Genomic DNA, 23,658 nt, shown 5'->3' with positions numbered 1-23,658 from the left:
TTTAGGTGAGTGTATATATGATGCTTTATGATCTATAGTGCTTTGGCAGCGGCACATTGTAAAGATTACAAATGTTTAAAACATGAAAGACCCAACATAAACACAAGAACATGATCTTGTCTGCTTATTTAAACCCAACCCTAGCCTTGGTAAAGGAGATACATAAACAAATACATATTAAATAGTCACTTTTACCTTTGCAGCTAGTGTTTGAGTAAATGTTGGAGTAGTAGCCCTCTTTACAGGAACAAGTAGCCAGGCCTTTTATACTAACGCACGTTGTAGTGGAGCCCTCACAAGGTGGAGGGTTCTGTTCACACAGGTTTGTACCTAAAGCAGACAGGATATAAAACAGCTGTATGACAAAAACCTTCTTCTTTGAAAAATGTAACCTGTGTCTCATACATGTCAGTTTTTCTTCCAGAATGAAAGACTTAGATAGTGTATGAGCAGTACTTACTTGTAAATGTGGCATTAACCAACAATCCACTTGCTGTAGCGTTTTGAATGGACTGATCAATAGACTCTTTAGTGGTGTTGGTGTTTTGAAAGATGTTATTTACAGTTGCTTGCACACTTCCTGGCCTAGAGAATTAAAGAGAAGCCACAAAAGAGATATGTAATCTTTTTTAAGTGGTGACATAATATCTTTCTGTAGGAGAAAGAGTATATACTCACTCAAGTTGCACAACATCAGATTGTTTATACCCTGGCAGATTTTCAAGGGCAAGTCTGAGCTATGAACCAGAATAAACATGTAGTTTAATGACTGAGAAAGGAGCATTTATTATAATTATTCAACATGCTTGCTTCTTACCAATGCTGAGATATTAGCCGCCGTTTCCTGGAATATTTTGGAGGACCTGTTGCTCATTTCATTTACAAATGTCAAGGAGGTGAGATGAAGTTGGCCTGGGAACACTTGGGCTGAGTGAAAAGGAGGAAAGGAGAAAATAAGTCATCGCCACTCCCGTTATGATTTCTGTTAAGGTAATTTTTCATCTGACCAGACATGAAATGTTGTTTTGTTCTCACCACGTGTACAGCGGCCATTTAGCAGGAAGCTGCCAGATATACACTGGCAGGTGCCATTAAGACAGACGCTTTCAGGTGGGCACGGGACAGCCGGACACACTAATGAGCGATGGAAGAAAAAAGATTAGCAGCTGGCCTCTACCAACTCCTGAGGGGAATATCTGACTTTTAAGCTTCTAAATGCTCCACCATGTTCACAAACTAGTTGTTTCTGTGTCTAGCTATGGTGCTGAACTGGTAGTGTACAGTGGGTTTTTACAGATTTTTTTTAAACAGATGTCTGCTGTGGCCAAAAACATTGAGAGTACTTAGAGTGAACCAAAACAGTAAAGTTGTGGGTCAGACAGCTAAACTATGAGCTAAAAATCACTATAAAGATCTGGGCCCGTATTTATAAAGCTTCTCAAAGTGCCATTTTAGTCTTAAGTGCTGAGAATTCATGAAATTTACTTCTACTTTTAAACTTAATAAAAGAAAGTTATCAAATTTCTCAACGCTAAGAATCACTCTTACTCTCCCAGTCTCCTCAAGTGGTTAGGAGTTGCCAGTAGAGCTTGTGATGGCGCTGTGGAGACAGAGACATGCAGAGAGGAGAGGAAGAATTCTGACGACGCGCAGTTAATAAGACGGGGTCAGACAGCGTAGGCATAAACTTTGTCAGCGAGTTGGTGAGGGACGTCATCTCACCACTGACTTTACACAGTAATGCGTTTTCAGTTAAATTGAAGGTGGAGATGACGCTTCGTTTATTTGCCACAGGAGAAACGCATCAATGCTGATGATTTTGGCAGTCACAACCATCAATAAGCCGAATAATTACAGAAACAATTTTAGCACTTACAGCTCCATACACTGTCACATGTTTCATCGACTTCCCAACAACACCCCCCAGTAATCCGACAGACGCAAACACAGTTCATATAGCCAGCAATACAGGAGCGCATTTGATGGCGCTCATATAAAGATAAAAAAAAGATTATCTTTCATTTATTAATGTATAGGCCTATATCATAATGTATTATCTTGAAAATTCTTTATTCTTAAATGTGTGTTGAATATAAACTCCTCCATTCAATGTGAATTTATCTGAGAATATTCTTAAAGAAGGAAATCTCTTCAGTGATTGGTCCTTGGCGACATCGTCATCCAAAATCCTGTTTGCAGCACAGCAAAGTGTCGTAAATCAGCACTAAGAGTGACACTTAAGATTTAGTCCTACACTTCACTCAAATTGGGGCTATGATGCTTGATAACAAACATTTAAGCACAGCTTTGAGCCAAGAATTTTTTTACTCTTAAGTCAGTTCTTAGCAGTGTTCATATTCAGTAATTCTGAGAAGCTTGATAAATACGGGCCCTGGAAATTAGAGGGGAGCCGGAAATTCAGGTGATAATCTCTGTGTTCTTCAACACCTTTCACATTGCCATTTCATTTTGTTATAAGAAAAATGATGATAATATATGCTTTAACTTCCAATGCAACAAATCTTTTATTTTTTTTCTCATTGTAAAACATTTTATCATGAAATACATGAAAGCAATTATCTCTAGCATTGTGTGTGTATGCAGGACTTAATTCCAACCAAGGAATTTCTTTCATCAGTTAAATTTTTTTGATTGATAGTGTTTTTTGTTAAAAACCTACATACATCTGGACCGCGAGAAAGGTACAAACCTATGACTGGACTCTGGGTAGGGATGGGCGGGGCTGCTGTGGTGGTGTTGGTGGTGATGTCTGTTGGTCGCAGGGTGGTGACAGTGCTGGTGGTGCCAGCACTAATGGTCGTTGAGGCTTGTGTACTGACACTAGCTGGTTCAGTTGAAGAAGTAAAATTTGTGGTTTCTGTATCAAAAACAATGTAAAGATCAGTCCAAGAACATTTAAACAGAGAACAGAGCCAACATCACTGCACATTTAACTGTTTAAAGCTGCTGAAGGCAAATTTATTAGACAAAGATTATTACAATTTACCTTAATCTCATTTTTTACGTACTGGCAAGGCTTTTGCATTGTTTGCAGTTTGCTTACAGTATATTAAATTATTAAAAGGACCACATTGGTATGTTGTTGTTAAAACCCATTAACTTCAAATCACATATACTTTACATTACTGCAGACAATTTTCCAAAGCATACCATCCATTTGTAGATTGATTTCCTACTTTCCAGGCCATTGTAGGTTTCAGTTGATATAAAGCCTGTTAGGTTGTGATAAGTACTTAAAGAAGATGTTGCCTTTGTTTGTTATTAATTTATATATGTTTGTCAAATGTTTCATTGAGTAGTAATTTGACAATTGGTACTGTTTAATTGGTACCTTCTTTATTTAAAAACAAAAAGAATCTCCAGCATCTAATATTTAAAATCAACTACCAGAAAGCACTGCAATCACAAGTTATGTTGGACAAACATCAGGATAGCATGGATGCTGTGAAAAGTTATATTAAAATGTTAATTTTTCAAATGTTGCCATCTCTAAAACAATGAATGCCACATGTTCACTGTAGTTGATTGTTTTCCTAATATTTCATGAGCTGCAATTTAGTACAATAATTTAGACGTTCTTGTTTGAATTTTTCATGTGTCCAATACTTTGGTTTTGACCAAAAACCTGGAAAACTAATGACATTCAATGTCAGCCTCAGTTGTACTTTGTGTTTAGTGTTATTTAGCAAATGTTAGCATTCTAACATTACACCTTCTTAGCATCACCACATTAGCATTGCCATTGTGAGCATGTTTGCATGCTGATGTTCGCATTGAGCTCAAATCACCACTGTGCTTTGTATGGCCTCACAGCGCATAGCTGTAGACTCTGTGTCTAACAGGACAGCAATGCATGCTGTTTGAAAGGGATCAAACAATCTTGTCTTGTCACATAAGATGACTTTAAACTGCCTTTGTCACGGTCAATTTTGCAGCATCAATGCTGACTCAATGCTGCCTACCCATAAATCTGTGCGCCTGAAAAGTTAGTGAGAACTAAATACTGTAATATCTTATTAGCCTGTGACGGTAACTAACCAAGTTTGTTTAATATGATTTCTGAGGGGTCTGTAAGACATTCGCCTTCTCAATAGCTCGCATTTACATACAAAGTCAACGCAACGACGCGGAGGGTCGCAAATTCCTGTCAGACGGTGCAGAGGGGGCGCTGCCGGTGACACAAAGCCATTTGCGTGAGATGAAAATGTTCACCTCAAAGGGAAAGTTGCGTGACACTGAGTCGCAAAAGCCTATTAGCGTTGAGATTTGGAGAGTACCAGACAGAGCGGGGAAGTGAAACATTGCTGGCCAAAGGAGAGCTGCTGAGCTACGGTAAGCTGTCGAGGACAGAGCTGGGAGCAGCGCTGCAGCTTTTGGATAAATAAACACCTGCAGCCAGTCTGGATTGTGCTCTGACAGCTCCGCCGTTTAGCCGCGGGAGAGTTATTTGCTTTTATTAAATTAACTTTATACTTTAGTTTATGGGATTAAAACGTTGATTTATCTTCACTCGCGCTTCTCAGCAGCGAGCTTCCATGCATTTCTGTTCCACTGTTGTTGTTAGCGTCAGTGGTCACACAGAGCTTTGTGATACTACTATTTCATATTTATATAAAAACCAGACAGACATTGACATTGACATTGAACTTGACATTGCTTGGAGAAAAGTAAGCGAGGAGGTTGATCTACCTGGTGAGTTTAGAAAATATGTTTGTTATTTTATTCCAGCTACCGTTGTACTTTACTGTGAAAATGTTAGCATAGCCCCAATTGATCCAAACTCCATTCAGAAAGAAAAACATTTTAAAAGTTGTTGTCCTGCTGACTTGCTGACAGACCTGACAAAACATGAATTCATATGTTTATCAAATCTGCATCATGTTGTAGTTATTTCAGCATCACTTTGATCCGTTTATTGCAATTAAATCACAGCAAAATGTTTACTTTGGGTTCATACAGCTGTATTAATCGTGGGTTGTGTTTATTCGCGTTATCGCGTTGTATGTGAACACTTAGCAGTAGTCCAGCAATAAAACCCCCGCGAGGAAGGCGTCACGAGGATTAAATTTGCGTTTCGTCTGAATGCACAGTAAGGCTAGTGAATGACAGCCAGAAGAGAAGCAAGACAGCATGCTGACGTCACGCAGTGCAGGTGCTGCCCTAAAAGGCTGTTCGAAACCAATGTTCTTCACTCGAAAGTTATGCCTTCTGAGGCACTATTACATACTGTCTATGTGAGCCAGCGAGGCAACTGCCTTCTGTTTCAACCAGAGCCTTAGTCTTGTTATGGACATATACAGCTGATTAAAGAAGAAAGGATGTGAAATCCAGAAATCCACATTTGGAGACCTGAAAAACATGCACACTGACTTGGAATTTGCATTCGAAGAGTTGTGACTTGGCTTGACTTGGAGAGTGCAGCTTTAAATCATGGTCCTCACTGAATTATTTTGTAAGAACACACATTAACATTCATGCTATTAGTCCTACCTCCTGATGTTGTTGTTGAGGGACTAAGGGTGGTGGTATTTCCAGTGTGGGGTGCGGGGCTACTGCCTGGGGAGGTGTTTTCAGGGATAGAGCTGGAGGTGGAGATGGAGGTGACAGTGGACAAGGGTGTGGTGGTGGATGCAGGAGTCTCAGGCGAGGTATTAGTAGGGTTTGTTAGTGTAGTTGTAGTTAGTACAGCTGTAGAGATTTCTGAAGTTACTGTACTTGTATTTGCTGTGCCGTGGCTGGTTTGTGTGGTCGCTGGAGTTGGAGTTGTTGTGAAGTTGCCTGGCTGTGTCGTGGCTTTAGTCGAAGTTGAGCTGTTGTTGGTCTGAGCAGTCGGTGTCATTGTAGTTGTGTTGTTGCTTGTGTGTGTGACGAGTGTACTTGTAGTTGTGTCGTTGCTGGTGTGTGAGACGGGTGTACTTGTAGTTGTGTTGTTGCTTGTGTGTGTGACGAGTGTACTTGTAGTTGTGTTGTTGCTGGTGTGTGTGATGGGTGTACTTGTAGTTGTGTCGTTGCTGGTGTGTGTGATGGGTGTACTTGTAGTTGTGTCGTTGCTGGTGTGTGTGATGGGTGTACTTGTAGTTGTATCGTTGCTAGTGTGTGTGATCGGCGAGAAAGTACTTGTGTTGTTGCTAGTGTGTGAGACGGGTGTACTTGTAGTTGTGTCGTTGCTGGTGTGTGAGACGGGTGTACTTGTAGTTGTGTCGTTGCTGGTGTGTGTGATGGGTGTACTTGTAGTTGTGTCGTTGCTGGTGTGTGTGATGGGTGTACTTGTAGTTGTGTCGTTGCTGGTGTGTGTGATGGGTGTACTTGTAGTTGTGTCGTTGCTAGTGTGTGTGATGGGTGTACTTGTAGTTGTGTCGTTGCTAGTGTGTGTGACGGGTGTACTTGTAGTTGTGTCGTTGCTAGTGTGTGTGATGGGTGTACTTGTAGTTGTGTCGTTGCTAGTGTGTGTGATGGGTGTACTTGTAGTTGTGTCGTTGCTGGTGTGTGTGATGGGTGTACTTGTAGTTGTGTCGTTGCTAGTGTGTGTGATGGGTGTACTTGTAGTTGTGTCGTTGCTAGTGTGTGTGATGGGTGTACTTGTAGTTGTCTCGTTGCTAGTGTGTGTGATTGGCGAGAAAGTACTTGTGTTGTTGCTGGTGTGTGTGATGGGTGTACTTGTAGTTGTGTCGTTGCTAGTGTGTGTGATGGGTGTACTTGTAGTTGTCTCGTTGCTAGTGTATGTGATTGGCGAGAAAGTACTTGTGTTGTTGCTGGTGTGTGTGATGGGTGTACTTGTAGTTGTGTCGTTGCTAGTGTATGTGATCGGCGAGAAAGTACTTGTGTTGTTGCTAGTGTGTGTGATGGGCGTACTTGTAGTTGTGTCGTTGCTTGTGTGTGTGATGGGTGTACTTGTAGTTGTGTCGTTGCTAGTGTATGTGATCGGCGAGAAAGTACTTGTGTTGTTGCTAGTGTATGTGATGGGTGTACTTGTAGTTGTGACGTTACTTGTGATTAGTGCGGTAGTAGTTGTGTCATTGCTAGTGTGTGTGATCGGCGCAATAGTAGTTGTGCCGTTGCTAGCGAGTGGGATCACTGTATTTGTAGTCGTGCCATTGCTTATTATCGCCGTGGTAGTAGTTGTGTCGCTGCTAGTGTTTGTGATCGTTGTACTTGTAGTTGTGTTGTTGCTTGTGATCGTAGTTGTGTTGTTACTAGTAAAACTTCCGGTTGAAGTTGCTGGAGTAGTGGATGTCGCATCAGTGCTGAGATCCATTGTCATTCCTACAGTGAAAATAAAAGCACAAAATATAATCAGCTCATCACCTTTTCTTTTCTGGGAACATCTCACTGAAATGTTTGGGAGTCCAAATCTGGGATGTGAGCCACCAGAAAAAAAGAAGACGGATGGACTATTGCAATTTTCAAATCACAGAAGGTGCAATATTTGTTAAAGGCAAAAGTGTGTCAAAATACAATTTTAATTAAATATTGTCATGCTGCAGAGATGTCCTGGCCTACACATAATATTCTACAGACTTAAGAGAACATCTCTGTTTGGTACAGACCCTTGCAAATATCACACCATAATCATTCAAATCATACCATTCCATCCAATATCGTAAATCATATTGCAATTGCAATACCAGTCAAAGTAATCACATGTAGATGTTTTTTTTCAAAATCTGTCAGCCCTAGTGTAGGATTTGAATATTTTTGACTTTGGAATTACACAGTGGTAATGTAATATCAGAAAAGACACTGGGAGAGAGCAATAGACACTAGACAAATGTCCAGATAAATAGATATAACTGCACCAATTTTAAATGAGTGTCTCATGTTTCTAGAAACAAAAACTGATGTAGATGTAAACACAATGCTGACATAATATTGCATATTTGTTGGATGTGTGCCTATTCTCACATCAAGCAGACACAGCAACATAAGCATTCTTTTTATGTCGTGTTTGAGTCCAACAGATAAATCTAAATCCAGTATTTACTCTCTTCCTCTCCTGTTTTTGGCTCTTTATCTGCTAAATGCTCCACTGTGTTCACCAGCTAGTTGCTAACTGTGTCCAGCTGCCGTCTGATTCTGAGCAGGAAGAGTACAGGTGGTTTATCACAGCTTTTACCACTAAAAAACAGATGCCTGCTACTACTGGAAATAATGCAGAGAATGTGAGAGTGGACCCAAACCATAATGTTAAGGACCATAAAACCAAAACAGTCACCTTAAACATGTTAAAATAATCCACAGAGTTGAGAGAAGGTTGAGGTAATATTTCTTAATAGTTCAGTACCAGCAACGCCTTTCACATATAAGTAGTGATTTGATCCATTGTTAATATACAAATGTCCCCATGCCATGTCCCCATCACAGCTTACCAAATTAAATATTCATACTAATTACTGAGAGAAATCCATGCATTAATTAGCAAATATTTCCATGTCAGTGTCCTGACAACAATGATAAAAGGCAATTGATGTTATTTACGTTAAGTAGGATATTACTGCTTTTAGTCTTTCAAGATGACAGTTTTTTTTTCGACCTTGGTTATAGTTTGTGCTTATAAACTGAATTACAGACAACACTGTAAACCTCGTATCGGTTGTTAAACATATTTTATTTCTGTTTAGTCGTGATATTCCAAAGATTGCAGGACTTTAAGCTGCAATCAGAGAGTGCAACAAGTTTGTGTCTTAAATAAACATTTAAAGCAGAGTGCCTTAAAAGATGACAAAAGCTGTGACTCAGCAGATACAAATTACTGTAAGTGACGGCTGTTTACAACACTGACGTGTGTCAGCCAAGTGTGTGCTGTTGTGATGATGCCTGTTCCCATTTATCTTGCTCTTCACTTTGTGTTTATGGGGGAACAGAGGGCATAGGGCAGCTTGAGGAGAAGTACTAACAGTACGAGGTATTTGATAATGACTTAGCCAGTTTATCTCAGCTCCTTATATCTATGCATTGATTGATTACATTCAAAGAACCTTCTCAGCAGCCAAAGAGGGAACATACGCCTTCCACAAACATTTTCTTCCAGTAAGTCATCTCAAAAATACAAGGATGTGGTGAGAAAACCAGAACAAATATCAGATCCTGAGTGTGATTAGATTATTTTCTCTGTGTACAAGGCCCTGTGTGACCTAATGTCTTTATCCCTTGGTAACCAAGACTCATTTAGAGATGAAAAAGCACAGGCTCCACACCCTGTGACAACAGACTTTTATGGATATGATGCATTTAATGTACACACGCCTAGACCCACCTTCAGTAATTTGTGGAATGGAATAAGACATTGACCAATCACTGTGACGGAAGATGGGAAAGACATATAGGTCTGATGTGATGTTTTTAATGCTCATAAAGTAAAAGAATGGCAGAGATAAGCAGGGCTGGATCTATTATGTGAAGCAGCGTGTGTGATCATTGCTATAAAATGCACATGAATCAATTTGTGACTGGCTCGTCTAGATTAAGACTTAAGGGCAGTGAACTAATCTTACTGGATGACCAGAGACCAAGATTAATGAAAAACCTCTTAAATAAGATCCAGTCCACCCTCCCGTCTTGATTAGCCCTGTTACATTCTCTGTGTTGCATTTTAGTAGAATATCAGTTGCAAGGACGTGTGTGGGTTTCCATGAACGACTGAGTTGAAGGTTAAGCATTTCACTGTGCCTCTCATTCCTCAGTCAAGTCTCAAAGGCTGAAGTTTTATCTGCTTGTATCAAAAATCATTAAATTTTAGCCGTTTTTCAAATTCCTTTTGCTTTGTAGAAACTGGGCAGCCAGTTTCAGTTTACACTCCATCCTGTAGATTAGTCAGGCGTGTGTGACTTGCTCCACTACATTAGCTCGGTGCCATGCCAGTGTCAGAGCCAGCAGCTAGATCTGTGAGCAGGAGCAAAGGCAATGAAAGTCTGTAACATTTTAGAAATACAGTTTTTAACACACACTATCGATCAACACAGAGCTGTTAAGAAGAAAAGAGTGACATTAATGGTGCAAACTCAAAGAGCCTTATCAGCTCTCTGTGTGTATGGAGAAACCATTTTCTTATCAATAGCTTTCATTTCCACACAATTGTCAGACAAAGTTTACAGTGACTTCTGTGTCTTGATTAATGATCCACTAAAACTAATCATGGATGGACACATTTCTTAATTGAACACTGAAGAGGTCAGAGGTTAAAATAGTGCATCGGAGAGAAAATAAGTTATACCTGGGAGTTGGGCTGGGCAATAAAACAATAATGATAATTTTACTCAATGACAATAGAACAAATGTTCAATAAAGATTTAATTAATTTGAATAAAAAACAAATTAGCACTCCGGTGACCCGGTACGCAGGATAAGCGGTTGACGATGGAAGGATAGGTGGACAAATTAGCACTTAATTTTTCTATTAAGATATTTATTATGTTGAGGAAAAAAAGATTTTACTTTCTTTTAGTCATGCAGATTTGTTGAATTTTTTTTTATCATAACTGTTTTGAATATTCTACTTCAGATTTGTGAAGTGATCCACTGTTTGGCATCAAGTGTAAAGAATAGTTTAAAATAATAATTATCAATATCGAATGATATGATTTTTTTTCTCATGATAACAAACAAAGCCTCCTGACATGCTAAGGTATTTCTGATATCTAGTCATTATTAGTCCAGATAAAGATACAGAGAGAATGCAGTGGTCTCATCATAAAAACACAGTCTAATTATGGACACGGGGAAGTGATAGACAAAAGGGAAATTGTCAAGAATGTGAGTGTGCATGACTTAGCACAAACAATCACAGTGGTTCTCTGTCATTTCCACAGTGCTGGTTCTCTGTTTTAAAGTAAATAGGATCAACTGTGACGAATTTCACAGACAATCTGTGACACCCTAGTCAAAGACTAGTCAAAGAATTTCACCACAGACCACAGCATTTCTTAAACTACATGTTAGCAGCCCAATGCCTTTGTTTTTATGATTTGCACAGGTCTGCCAGTTAATTTTCTAGGTCTCCTGTGATGGAGGATATATCCAAACTGGAAAGGTTTATGAAACAATATAAACAGAAGTCACTTAGTGTGATGCACTTGAAACAGTGGAGTAATTCAGAGCACACTCTGCGTTGCACATCTAACACGGAGCCTTGTCTCTAAGGATTTAACCTACAGCAGGATAATCCCCTACAGACAAAAGGGATGTCAGGCAGGGTGACAAGTGGGTCTAAGTTCAACCTGCGAGCACACACTCAGGAGGATGTGGAAAAAGAAGGTCCAGTTTTACTCACTGAATCCTTTGGTCCAACTGTGAATTACAAAACTACAACTGTACTGAAGCCACTTAAAGCCACACCACACCGCCTCTATCATTCCTTTTCTTTCTCAACATAGTAGTCAAACAGAGTGCAGCGTGGGAGTGTATCTGTTGCCAAGGATATATCTGCTTCCAGCTGTCAAAGCTTCGACTCACTTCAAATCACTAACAGTAACAGAAAAAGAGAGCCAGACTTCAGCGTTGATGCTTGTGTTTTCAGCGCAGCGCTGCACTTCAGGGGATTTCTATTCATGCGACACAATAGCACTCCTGTGTAGTACCTGCTCATGAACTGACTGTCAGATCCAGTTCCCCAAACGCACATCGTCAACTTCCCAAACACAATGCCAACCCTCGAGAATTAATACTCGTCTGTATCAATGACACACACGTCTGAGCGAGGACCAGAGTTCATAGAAGGGATTCCTGAGCAGACCACAGGGCTGCAGACAAACTCCTGATTTTTCACTGTCCCCATTAAATATTTCCAGTTTATCGTTGGGATTAGGGGACAGTGTGTTCCTGAATAGCTCTTTATTGTGTCCAGCAGCACTGCAAGAAGGATGGACCTGATTAAAGAATGCACACAGAGCAGGAGGTGAAACTACAGGCTGTGACCCAACAGCCAGGAAGAGCCTGAGGCCAAAAGGCAGCATCTCATTAGGGGACAGAGGGGTAATGTTAAGAGCTGACCTATAGCGCCGTGTGTGTGTATGTGTGTGTGTGTGTGTGTGTGTGTGTGTAGTGCCTGTGTTGAAGAAATGACGCAGTATGACATCTGAAACAAGCTAATTAAAGACAAAAATGCCAGAGGCATATAGCTCACAGCTGACTACTGGTCACACTTTGGGCCTCTTTGCCAGTTAATAAGAGTGAACATTTCCAACACACTGCTTTATGAACCTCTGGCATTTAAAGGTGCCCATCCCTGCCTTACAAAACCTCATGGTACACGAACATACACACAGGTCGGCTTCTTTCAGCATTCATTGCTGAGGGAAAACCAAGCCCGAGGGCTGCCACATCAAAGCACCACAGCTGACGTCGGGTCACCAGGAGCGACCTGACATGACTGAGAGGAAGCTTTTCATAAACAAAAAGATCATCCTGTTGGGCATGTCGTGTCAACAGTCCTGATCAGAGGACACACTGAGGCCTTATTCGGTGGAGGTGAAGGGCTGAGCAATACGGCTGAAGTCAATATCCCAATATTATTAAAAACATTCTTTCAGTGTGTATTTATACACTTTGTTAGAGCTGAAACAATTAGACAACTAAGCATCTTATGTGAAAGTAAATTGAATACCATTAGGTCTTGAAAAAAACAAGGCATTTGAGAACAACACCTTGGGTTTTAAGATATGATGATGGACATTATTCACTATTTTCTAACATTTTATGGACCATACAATTAATCATTGAATTGAGAAAATAATTGTCTGATTAGCTGATAATTAAAGTAATAGTTAGTTGCAGCCAACACTCAATTTCCACTTTTTAGGTAGAGCTAAAACTAATGCAGTCTTAGTAGTCATGCAGTGAATAAAATTGTTATCATGTTCAGTTTATGTTGAAACTGTTTACTTTAGTCTCCCTTTCTTGATCCAAATGTGGAAGATATAATATTAAAACACCTGATCTCAGTGAAACACAAAACATTTCAGCACCACAAAATACATCCTCCAAAATTATTGTAAAGTTGCATCAACACCTCTCTACTACAGCTACAACAAAAACTGAACATGATAATCTTAATGAAGGTCAGATTTATTGCAGACTGTTATTAGTTATTATCAGTATTAGACTGCATTAGTTTTAGCCAGATGTACTTAATAAACTGGAACCTGCACTACACAGCTGTATTTTGGACAGTGGTGGGGAAAGTATTGTCCTTTACCTGAATAAAAGCAGAAAAACAAAAATGTATAAGTACTTTTATAATTAAAAGTCCTACCTTAAATAATAAATAGCACTATTATAAATAGTATTATTATTAATATTATCAGTAAAAAATGAACTGGCGATCTGTACAGTGTCTACCCAGCCTCTCGCCCAATGTCAGGTGGGATTTGCTCCAGCCCTCAATACTCAAGTACAAGTATTTATATTCAAAGACTGAGAGGTAGAAAGGAAAAGCAATAAAGGGAGGTCTTTTAACCAGTAATCCAAGCCAGCTGTTGGGTTTCTAAAGCTTTATTTTTCTAGTTGATTTTACTGATTTTTCTGGTATTGTTTGATAAATGTTTTGTGTACATGTATTATTGTATTTTGGCAACATTTTTCTTTTATAATTCTTTTTAATTCTAAATAATTTTCCAAGACGATTCTTGGAAAGAATTTGGTACTATTTATAGTGAAAATACATACATAGATCTGTTCAATTAGAAGAGTACTAAAGTAGTTAGTTGTGTTGAGTTTATAAGCAGTCATTTAAGCAGTTTGTCAGAGGCTCTTCCTGCTGCTGACGAGACAGACTTGATGCCTGACACACCCGTGCAAACATTCAGGCCACGGTTGTTTTACAATTACTATAGAACAGGAACACACTGAGTTCAGTAGACAAATTAAAAGAAGCTGACCAGGTGTCTAGTCCTTAAAAGGAGGAGGCCCGCAGAAATGAGTTCTCTGAGTCTGAACAAACAGAGCTCTTATTCTGTAACTCAGAGGTAACAGATGGCTCCCTGGTACAAGGCTCATTCGCAAGGCCTCTGCACATATCATATCCAATTAAAGCTCCGCTAGCACATGCTTTCCAATTACAGAGTGAGATTTACTGCCCTGGAGCAGGTCTAATCTGACAGGATACAGCAGGGACGCAGCGAAACAGCAAGACAGAGAAAAGACAAGGGAGGAAACAGCAGAGAAAACAGCAACAACTGTGCATGAGAAGTGGATGTAAAAACTATTTGTGCTAGAGAGAGTGTGAAATAAGGAAAATGAGATCAATGTTCAATATTTAACAGAAACAAGGAGAAGAGGAACTAAGTGATATTCTAACAACACTGGTGTTCACCAAAACTGAACTCTTAATGTAGTCATCCCACTACCCTAAGCAATCCGTGCATGCTCTGGTAATGACCTCATGATGACAAGCCAGCAAAACATGACACATGTGGAGGAGACATGACAAACCGCATGTGGTCTGAGAGAGGAAACGAGAAGAGGCAGGCATTTAACATGCTCTGCTCCTCTCTCCGGAAGATTTCTAATAGAAGGCACAAGCAAGTGTGGCGCCAGACTCAGAGGAGGAGGAGCACAACCCTCAGGAGGTCTTTTCATCTGGACCTCTTTACTGCTAGACACACTCAGTCATGCCCCGAACTGGAGCCTCCATCACCCCCCTGTCTTCCTCTATCGCCCTCCGACTCTGTGTTTCTCTACAAGCAGACACATGACAGGAGGGGAAACACACAAGCACCCTGCAGGCTGGCGGCGAGGCTCCGGCACATGACAGTGACTCTCAGCCTTCATATGGGAACCTTGAATCACAGGGAGGCACTTCAGAACAGTCCAAATTAATACAAAGGGTGACCAATGGATTTAACTGCAGCAAAGCTTAGCGAGTCTGTACAGTGGAGAGCTCTTCAAAACTCCTCAGGGCATGGTCGAGGGGGTCCGCTTATGCACACACAGAGTAAACTTTGTGTGTGGAGTGTGCTGCGCTTCGGGAGGGCCGGCTGTTGTTTGACCGATGCCTCCTCGCTGGCATCAGTCCACCCAGAGAGCTCTGAGTCACACGGAAGGAGCTGTGAGTCAGGGTTTAAGACTATTTGGGGACCCCCCCCCCGTTAATGTGTAGGAAAAAAGAAGAAAGATGAAGAAAAGATGTATTTTTCTTCCAAAACATGGTTAAATGGAAAAAGATACCTCCTTTAATTAAGGCATGCTTTAAAGGCAAATGTTAAACAATGGCTGCTAGATAGTATTCCCTAATATGTTTGTTTGGTTTACTTATTAATTAATTAATATTTGCACCTTGAACGTCATAATGATGCACAACTGTTTGTCTAGGACACCTTTTTCACTTGTCTGCTATGTGAAAAAATTTATACAATTCTTAGTTCATATGATAACATTTTCTGTCTATACTTATTTTGTAGTATGTGTAAATGCCACACATGTCTAGAACTTTATAAAGGTTGGTGGATTCTGTAAACAGTGATAAAAGTCCAGCACTTCATCATTCTGTTGGCCTTGTGTTTTTAAACATATAATATTCTGCTGTCAATAAACCAAACCAAAAAAGTCACATTCATCAAATTTGGGTGTATATTTATGTTTTTGTATATTTTGTATATAAATTATAGGTTGTAGGATTGTTTCAATATATAAAAAATTATAAAGCCTACTTAAAAGTGATTTTCTGTCACTAACTACACTATAATAGATGATAAACATACATTGGACATAATGGCAAAAGGAGATTTTGTCAGACCAACTAGCCTACAACAGAAATGCTACTTAACAATAAAATAATCAGTATTATTTTTATTAATAATACTAATATATTTACTGTGGCAAAAGGGAAACGTTTTGATACATTTTGCAATAATACTTATGTACATTTACTTTCCAAATCGCAGGATTATACTATAATTTATAAAAGTATGTTTACTTTTAGGCTAGGTAAAGGACCACTGATCACCACATATTTAAGGATATTCATGGGGATTAAATCTGTGCCGAGTACACTCAAAGTGGTAAAAAGTAGCATGACAGTGTATTCGCAGGATTCAGTTCATTTTCCAAATCAAATGCGCAGTAACGTTATGTCAATAGAAAACAGTTTGCTGGTCTAAAACCGTGGAAGTAGGCTAAACTTCACTCACCTCTGATCAGGAGAAACACGACAGGCAGATAACTGAGAAACATGTTTCAGGTCTCCTGTGTGACTTTGTAAAAACGGTTCGACTGCGAAGGACCAGCCGGTTATGAAGTCCCTTGTGAATCTGACAGTGCTGTGACGACGCGGTGTCCTCCGGGGTGTAGTCGCTGCTGCCTGCTACAGGTGGTTTGGACCGGGAGCTGCACCCTCTGACAGCATTAAAAGCTTTAATCCCTCCTCTGATTGGCCGGCTCTCCTGTCACACATCATTACTGTACTGGAGCTGCACTGCTCTGCCTCCACCTGTCATCAGCAATACAGGAGAGCTCCTGGTCAATAACATTTTCAGCCTATTGTTTACACATTAAGTGAATACTTTAACGCTAACATTAGTATCACATGACCAACAAATTAATGAGGATATTACATGTATCACAGCAAAGCAAAACCTTTTTAAAATAAAGCAAAAAAAGACTTAGGCTAATATTGTAATGTAATTCGCTGTGAGGATATTATGGACATGTGAGGGTAATATCAAACAAGACTTAGAGTCTACAGCTATGTTAATGCTTGCAGCTCTGTGGGGCTGTAACTTGTGGCTTTGAGCTAAATGCTGAAGTCAGCATGCTAACAGGTTCACAATGACATAGCCCAACATGCTTTGGCAGGAATGATTTATAATGTTCACTGTCTTGGTATGCTAACATTTACTATTTTTGTTTTGCTGGTATTTGCACATAAACCATAATCATAAAGTATTGGACAAAGTGAACTTTTGACCGGACAGTTGCACTGAATGAAAAGTTAAGGGATCAGGAGAGTTATTACAATTCATCCTGAGGAGGGAGTGTACCAAAATGAATGGCGATCCATCCAATAGCTTCCTCACTTGAAACCAAGTGATGCCAGATTAAAGGTCAGGGGATCACCAAAGTCATTAAACAATTCATCCTCTGGGCACCATGGATATCTGGACAAGATGTCATGAAACAATAAATAGAAATAGTTTTCAAGATGTGTCGTAAAAAACAAGTATTAATGTCAATGTCCAGCTATAGAGGAAAAGTCAGGGGATCAGCAAAGTCATAATGATTCATTCTCTGTGGACCATGAATGTCTTTACAAAAGTTCCATGTTGACCCATCCAATGGCTGTTGAGATAGTTCAGTCTAGACCAAAGAGTGGGATTTGTCAACCTGAGAGCTACGGCCCTCGCATGACTAAAATGACCATAAACGATGAGCTCACCATGAACTTATCGGAACATGCATTGAATGCTTGTAAGGTAAATATTTGAATATTCCTCTGCAGTGTACAGTGCACACAAAGAAAAATTCCCCTCATATTTGACTAACTGTATTATATTCACTCTCTCTCTATTAATAGTTTTGACAATGGACTTCACACAAAGACCTACCCTAAATCCAAATAACCTGAAGCTTTTCCCATAATTTCCATACAAATATCAAATTTCTTACTCCATTCAGTGTTTACTTAAGCTGTAGACACACGTTAACCTCACAATTCCTTTTTTGTGAGCCATCTCGCTTTTACCATGATGTTTACTTCAGCAGATTTGTATGAAACTCTGGTCTTCCAATGATGTCATTAATTACTTAACCATGATCAGGTCATCTGGACTTTAAAATGAATATGAGTTCTTTGGAGTTAAAAATCCAACTTAATGAGTTATGTTATTGATGTGATCTTCACAAGTGAAGTATGCAAGCTTATTTTCATTCTTTTTTTAAGTATGCCATCGACATCCTTTGTATACTAAGAGTTTTTTTTTTACTTAGTGTCCAAAAATGAGAACACAAGAGAACAAACTCCTTCAGAATCAGAACACAAAAAACCCTCCATGTTGCCGTCTCTTTTCTTCATTTTGTTAATGTGGACTTCTAAATGGGCTCGACCATTTCAGGCTAAATAGGCTTTGTTAGGAAACGCAAAGACAGCTCCTTAAAAACAACATTCTATTATATTTTCAGTGGTTATTAACCTCTGAGACCTTAAGAAGAAAACATGCAATTGCTGACAGACCCTTGTTATCTGTTCCACTTCAGCTGGGTGCTTAAAAGTTCAGTTAATCCGAATAAACTTTTCCCCCCAGTTAACCTTAATCATCTAGATACTGTAGTTTTGATTTCATATTTTAAAAAATCCAAACTCAGTGGATTCTAACCTTATGAAAGCCCACCAACTGTAACAACACAACTGACTAACATTTAGACTTTTGTCTTTTTAGATGTCCATGTTATTTAGGGTGATCGATAGACCTTGATTGAAATAGTGAAAACTGTGAAAACAGCAAGAGAATTTATAATGCTGACGACACAGTATTTTTTGGAAATTTTATTTGACATTGAGTGAGACCTCGTCAGATGTCCATATAGACAATGGTGTTAAAATATTAACTTTTTTAAAGGGTCCTTCCCATTAATTAATTTAATTAATCAACCATTCAGCAGTGTGTAAAATCTTGACATCATTGACAATACAGGCCGTAGCTAACACTGGTGGTGCTAGTAAGACCAAACAGGGACATGAATTTCAGGTGCAAAACCACCTGTGCCAGGTGATTTGGCTAGAGTTTTCCAGTGGTAATAGGAGCATGCTGTAGCAAAAGGCACTTTATTTAATACTTTTACATCCCCAGGATGTCCAGGGTTTGCGGGGAGTAACACATTACAGAATTAAAGTACCCAAGGAAAAAGACACCATGAAAAACTGCCTTAAATCAGATGTGTTTTTATTACAAATAAACAAATTGAAAACTAGCTTTCTTTGAACACAAAAGGAGAAACCGAATCAGTTCAAAGGAGGTATTCTGGCGAACTGAAAATACACTCCTGTAGCCTACCCTTTAGCAGGGAGAAGGCCACTGTCGTTTTAACATAGTCCACAGCTCTTAATTTAGTATTGACACATACAGCATAGAAGCTGCTGAACAACCCACAGGTGCACACTATCAACACTGTCATCTTACAGTTCTCTCCATGCCTTTTTTAACTCAGGTTCTGATTAGGTATTATGGACAGCTGCCACCAATCACACACTGCAGCTCCAAGGTGGGGGGAAGGGCAGTACCTGGATGAGCACAGGAGAGAAAGAGCAGCACAACAAAATCAAAACAAACATGGGCGTAACAAATATAGTCTGATCTGTTTGAAGTACCATGTTTTCATTGAGATACAACACGGAAAATAATGAAAGAACTGTAGAATTAACATCTTTTCAGTGAGTAATTATGTGATGGTATAGGATCAGTAGGCCATCAACAAGCTGTTTGTTTGTTTGCTAGGCTGGTATCTCCATAGATCTGGAGCTGTATCAAAAACATTCGCTGATCATTTAGACCCTAAAGCCTTTACTTGTTTGTCAGGAAAAAAAAGTCAGGTTAGAAGAAAAATCCATGGTTTTGTTTCTTATGAAACTTCTGCTTGCACCCCACAGTGTACAGTACAGTAGACTGATTTTAAGCATTAGTAAAATTTGATTTAAAGCGCCCAATGTAAGCTGGGATTGGCTCCAGCCCCCCGCGACCCTGTCCGCAGGATAAGCGTTTGACGATGGATGGATGGATGGATGATTTAAAGTGAAGTACATTGTCCCACTCTGTTACAAACACTCCAAACCTGTGCAAGCTTTTAATGACAAAATGATAAAATAGCTGTGGTTTAAAACGCTGGTTCCACACCTGCATCTGAACTGGCATAACCGTATCATATGTGAGCTAATATCTCGTTTCAGATCCTCATAGAAGCAAAATCTGCTTCAAGGACAGAACTCTGATGATTGAGGTCACACAGGTCATTTATTACGTTTCTTAGGACCTTGGTCTATGTTTTATTTGTGTTTTTCTCCTCCTGTACCAAAAGACTACACAGTCAGTAGCTACTTTCCAAGAAATGATCTTTACTTGGAAATTGGGTTTATGAGTGCATTGGCTTTGTTTTATTACTCGAATGACTCCACAATGAATTCACATTTGTTTAATTGTGGATGACACAACTCGGCAATGCAAATTTTGAACAAAAGCAAACAGATGATATGAACAGTAAATATGTTTCATAAAAAACAGTAGTAAAATTTGACACAAAATTTGACATTCAAAATAAAATTTGGCATTGAAGATAAAACTGGAACTGAAAAAGGAAATATTGGCATTGAAACACTTTGTACTGGAAAAGCTGTACTGTATACTACTATACTATAAAAATAGGCATTAAATATTATTTCATTTTATTTATTATTTATATTTATTAATTTAGCTGACACTTTTATCCAAAGTGACTTACAATTGCTATATATGTCAGAGGTCGCACGCCTCTGGAGCAACTAGGGGTTAAGTGTCTTGCTCAGGGACACATTGGTGTCTCACAGTGGATTCGAACCCAGGTCTCTCACACCAAAGGCATGAGTCTTATCCACTGCATACAGCATACTCTATTCATTTATCATTTACCAGACTTGATTGAATGATATAGTGCTGGAATCCTATACTGTATGTTACATTTGTGTATTGCATGTGGCAGCAACTGAAGATGAAAATATGGATTAAACAGATAAGACACAGTTTCCTCATGGACCTATGGTTGTAAAGTCATATTCTGACCCAGTAATAATGATTTTGGTTATTTGCAGTTTTAAAGGTATAGATTAAAAGTGGCTGTCAAAACACATGAAGACTATATGCAGCCTATATTCAAAAATGCACTTTTCGTTGAGCTGCACCACAATCATCCTCACAGAATTATTCACATCATCTCCAACATGATAGCCTATGCTAACTATGATAGGAATGTTCCATCAGTGCCACAAAATCACAACATGATAAATGATTGTTCAGTGATCAGTGTCTTATGTGTCTAAAGCTTTGTACAGATTTGTTTTCTTTGAACAATATAGCCTACGGTAAATGTTTCAGTGCTGGGGATTTTAACTTGTCGACAATGACAATGTTTCTTTTTTCCAGTTGGAATTTTATTTTCAATTCCACATTTTTATTTTATATGCCAAATTTTGAAGTCTGAACTAGGTCAGCCAACATAAAAAATAAAAAATCCTGAGTGATTAACAAGGAAACATTTTCCTCTTTTAATTTACTTTCTTTTCTTTTGAAGTTGACACATATGAGTAATTGACTGTTGACTAAGTGGATAAGTCATTGTGTTCAGAGGGCTGTTTCACAAATCCAAGATAGCGGATTAAGCCAGGATGCACTGATCACACTAGGTCAAGCCTAGCCTTTTCTGTTATCCTGGATTTCTAAATTCTGCTTTTGTGAAACAGCCGTCTGGACACACACTTCAAACACACAGGTAAAAATAATATTATCATGAACTGCAGTACTTGAACAAATAACTCCTTCATTATACGAAGCCCCTCACATTGTCATCATAACAGTTTGTTAAGTTTGTTAACTTAAATGTCACGTCACACATTTTTGACTTGATTTGCTATCTATATCTATATCGTTTTGCAGTGTCAAAATACATTAACTACAGTAATAACATGGCATCAAGCATTTTAAAACGTACTAGACCAGTTATCAAGGAAGTATTTTTCTTCTGAAGCCTCTGCGTATGACAGATTGTTATTGTTTAACTAGGGAGTTGACTTTTTCCGAGCATAATAATAACATAATATTAATTGATGTTTAATTTCTCATTGCAGCCTTTCAACCATTCAATATGTGAAGTATTTTTGTGGGAAATTCACTTAGTATTTTCTCATATTCTCTCCTCTTGCCATTGGACAGCATTTATGGCTCTGCTCTGGGGTGCTCCTTCATTACAGACATAACAAATGTCAAGCATGTGTACAAATACATACACCTTGCTGAACTCTTATCTCATGCAAATACTCTGGGACAATGTAACATTTTTCAATACCTTGTGTTGACTTTCAGCCTGGCAACCACCAAGATTAATTCCAGAGGCATTTCATGGCTGACACAAGTGACTGGATTCTGGGGGAAAAGTTTGCTGTTGTTAATATTGTACAAGGTCATTTTAAGATGCACTTTTAATTTCTGTTGTTGATGGATAACTTCATCCTCAGCTGCTAAGGTGATGATGCTTTTTTGGAGTAAAGAGCAAGAGCAACCTTTTAACATTGGTTACAGACGACCAAATGTTCTAAGTGGACCACAAAAAAAGTCATAAAAACCCATTTTTAACTGTTAATTATAGGAATTATATTTAAATAAGCAAGACTAACAGTCTAGCCATGCTAACAGCTCAACAGGCTGGCAATACTAGCATGCTGATGATAAGCAGGTATAGTTTTGTAGCCATAAACCCAAGCAATTGACAAATTAAACAATTGACATGATAATGATAAAGTTCAAAAGTGAAGAATTTATCAAAATAGTCAGCTGACGACTGACATTGCCAACTCTACGGCCATGGAAGTAGCTTTATTTGACTAATATTGCCAATGGGTCATATTACAGCATCATTAAAACTCATTCCTCTTTTTTATTGCTGTTTGTTCCTGTTCACTAGCTATGTGCACACAACCCAATATGCAGCCTCTTCCTAGCTTTGAAGATAAGAATATCATGCATGTCACTCTCTCATATACTCTGTCAACAGACCTGTTACCCCAGGAAGAAGAAAAGGGCAACAGAACTGCAGACACAGATAGTCAAAACGCTCACTAACTAATTAACAGTTAGGCAGGCCTCCCACAGGGAACTATCTGCTGTGGTGTGTTCAGCCAAAAAAAAAACTTTTTGACATTCAGCCAAGGGAATACGAAGCACTGTTTCACTGCCTTCAAAACATCTTGGTTACTTCATAAAAACTCACATTCCTCCTGATCACACCCGTACTATTCTTGCTTTAACTTTTATGGCCCGATGTCTCATTTTACAGTAGCGCTTACTGCTACTGACTCATGATGATGCAAACAAAGGTTTCAGGGGAAATCAGCAGAACAGAAACTTTGGCCATATCATCATCACAGCGTCAAATGGAAAAAGCAGTCATTTATTAACTGAACAAAATGAATCATGCAGGTTTTGGGTGTATATGTGTGTTCCAAAGTACATAACATGCTAAAACATTTGCAGATTCATTGCAAGCAAAATACATCTGCACTGCAGGTTCTATTCTTTGGTGACAGGAAGGTGGCCCACTTCCTTTTTTGATTTAAGGAAGCAACTTAATTCCCCACAGAGATACTGAAATGGAAAGAAAAGAATATAAATCGTCCAAGCGCGACAAAGTTAAAGGTTAAATTTAGTCCAGTTGTGGCAGCACTCACGAAGGCTGTCTGATATTTGGTGGCTTCTTCTAATATTCGCTCACTTGCTTGCCTATATTTCTTTAACGATAAGTTTCTTCTCCCTTTTTGTGTTTTGCATGTTTGCGCTTGATTTTTTTAGCTCTAAAGCACAATATGAATCTATAAATATACCACACTATATTATTTTCTTCTTGCTCTTCTTGTGTTAGTGTGTATAAATTTACTTTATTGCTGTATTGTTAATGAAATGTTGATGTTATATT

At 38.9% G+C, this 23,658-nt stretch overlaps 1 protein-coding gene across 1 annotated transcript in view; it reads right to left on the bottom strand.

Annotated features, from left to right (window-relative positions):
- The window catches only part of si:ch211-198m17.1 (uncharacterized protein PB18E9.04c), a 21,266-nt gene extending 4,960 nt beyond the window's left edge, over positions 1-16,306 (bottom strand). The window contains exons 1-11 of the mRNA XM_046043396.1: positions 16,143-16,306; positions 6,601-7,284; positions 6,367-6,561; positions 5,737-5,803; positions 5,512-5,603; positions 2,711-2,878; positions 1,036-1,134; positions 818-927; positions 679-737; positions 461-585; positions 196-330 (exon numbers count right to left, since the gene is read on the bottom strand). Coding sequence (XP_045899352.1) covers positions 196-330; positions 461-585; positions 679-737; positions 818-927; positions 1,036-1,134; positions 2,711-2,878; positions 5,512-5,603; positions 5,737-5,803; positions 6,367-6,561; positions 6,601-7,284; positions 16,143-16,185 — 1,777 coding nt within the window. The 5' untranslated portion in view covers positions 16,186-16,306. The remainder of the gene's footprint in view (positions 1-195; positions 331-460; positions 586-678; positions 738-817; positions 928-1,035; positions 1,135-2,710; positions 2,879-5,511; positions 5,604-5,736; positions 5,804-6,366; positions 6,562-6,600; positions 7,285-16,142) is intronic.
- Positions 16,307-23,658: the final 7,352 nt, after the last annotated feature.

The sequence above is a fragment of the Micropterus dolomieu genome, linkage group LG02 (genome assembly GCF_021292245.1).
Source record: "Micropterus dolomieu isolate WLL.071019.BEF.003 ecotype Adirondacks linkage group LG02, ASM2129224v1, whole genome shotgun sequence".
In the NCBI taxonomy this organism is placed as follows: Eukaryota; Metazoa; Chordata; class Actinopteri; order Centrarchiformes; family Centrarchidae; genus Micropterus; species Micropterus dolomieu.
This window is presented reverse-complemented; position numbering and strand designations above follow the sequence as displayed.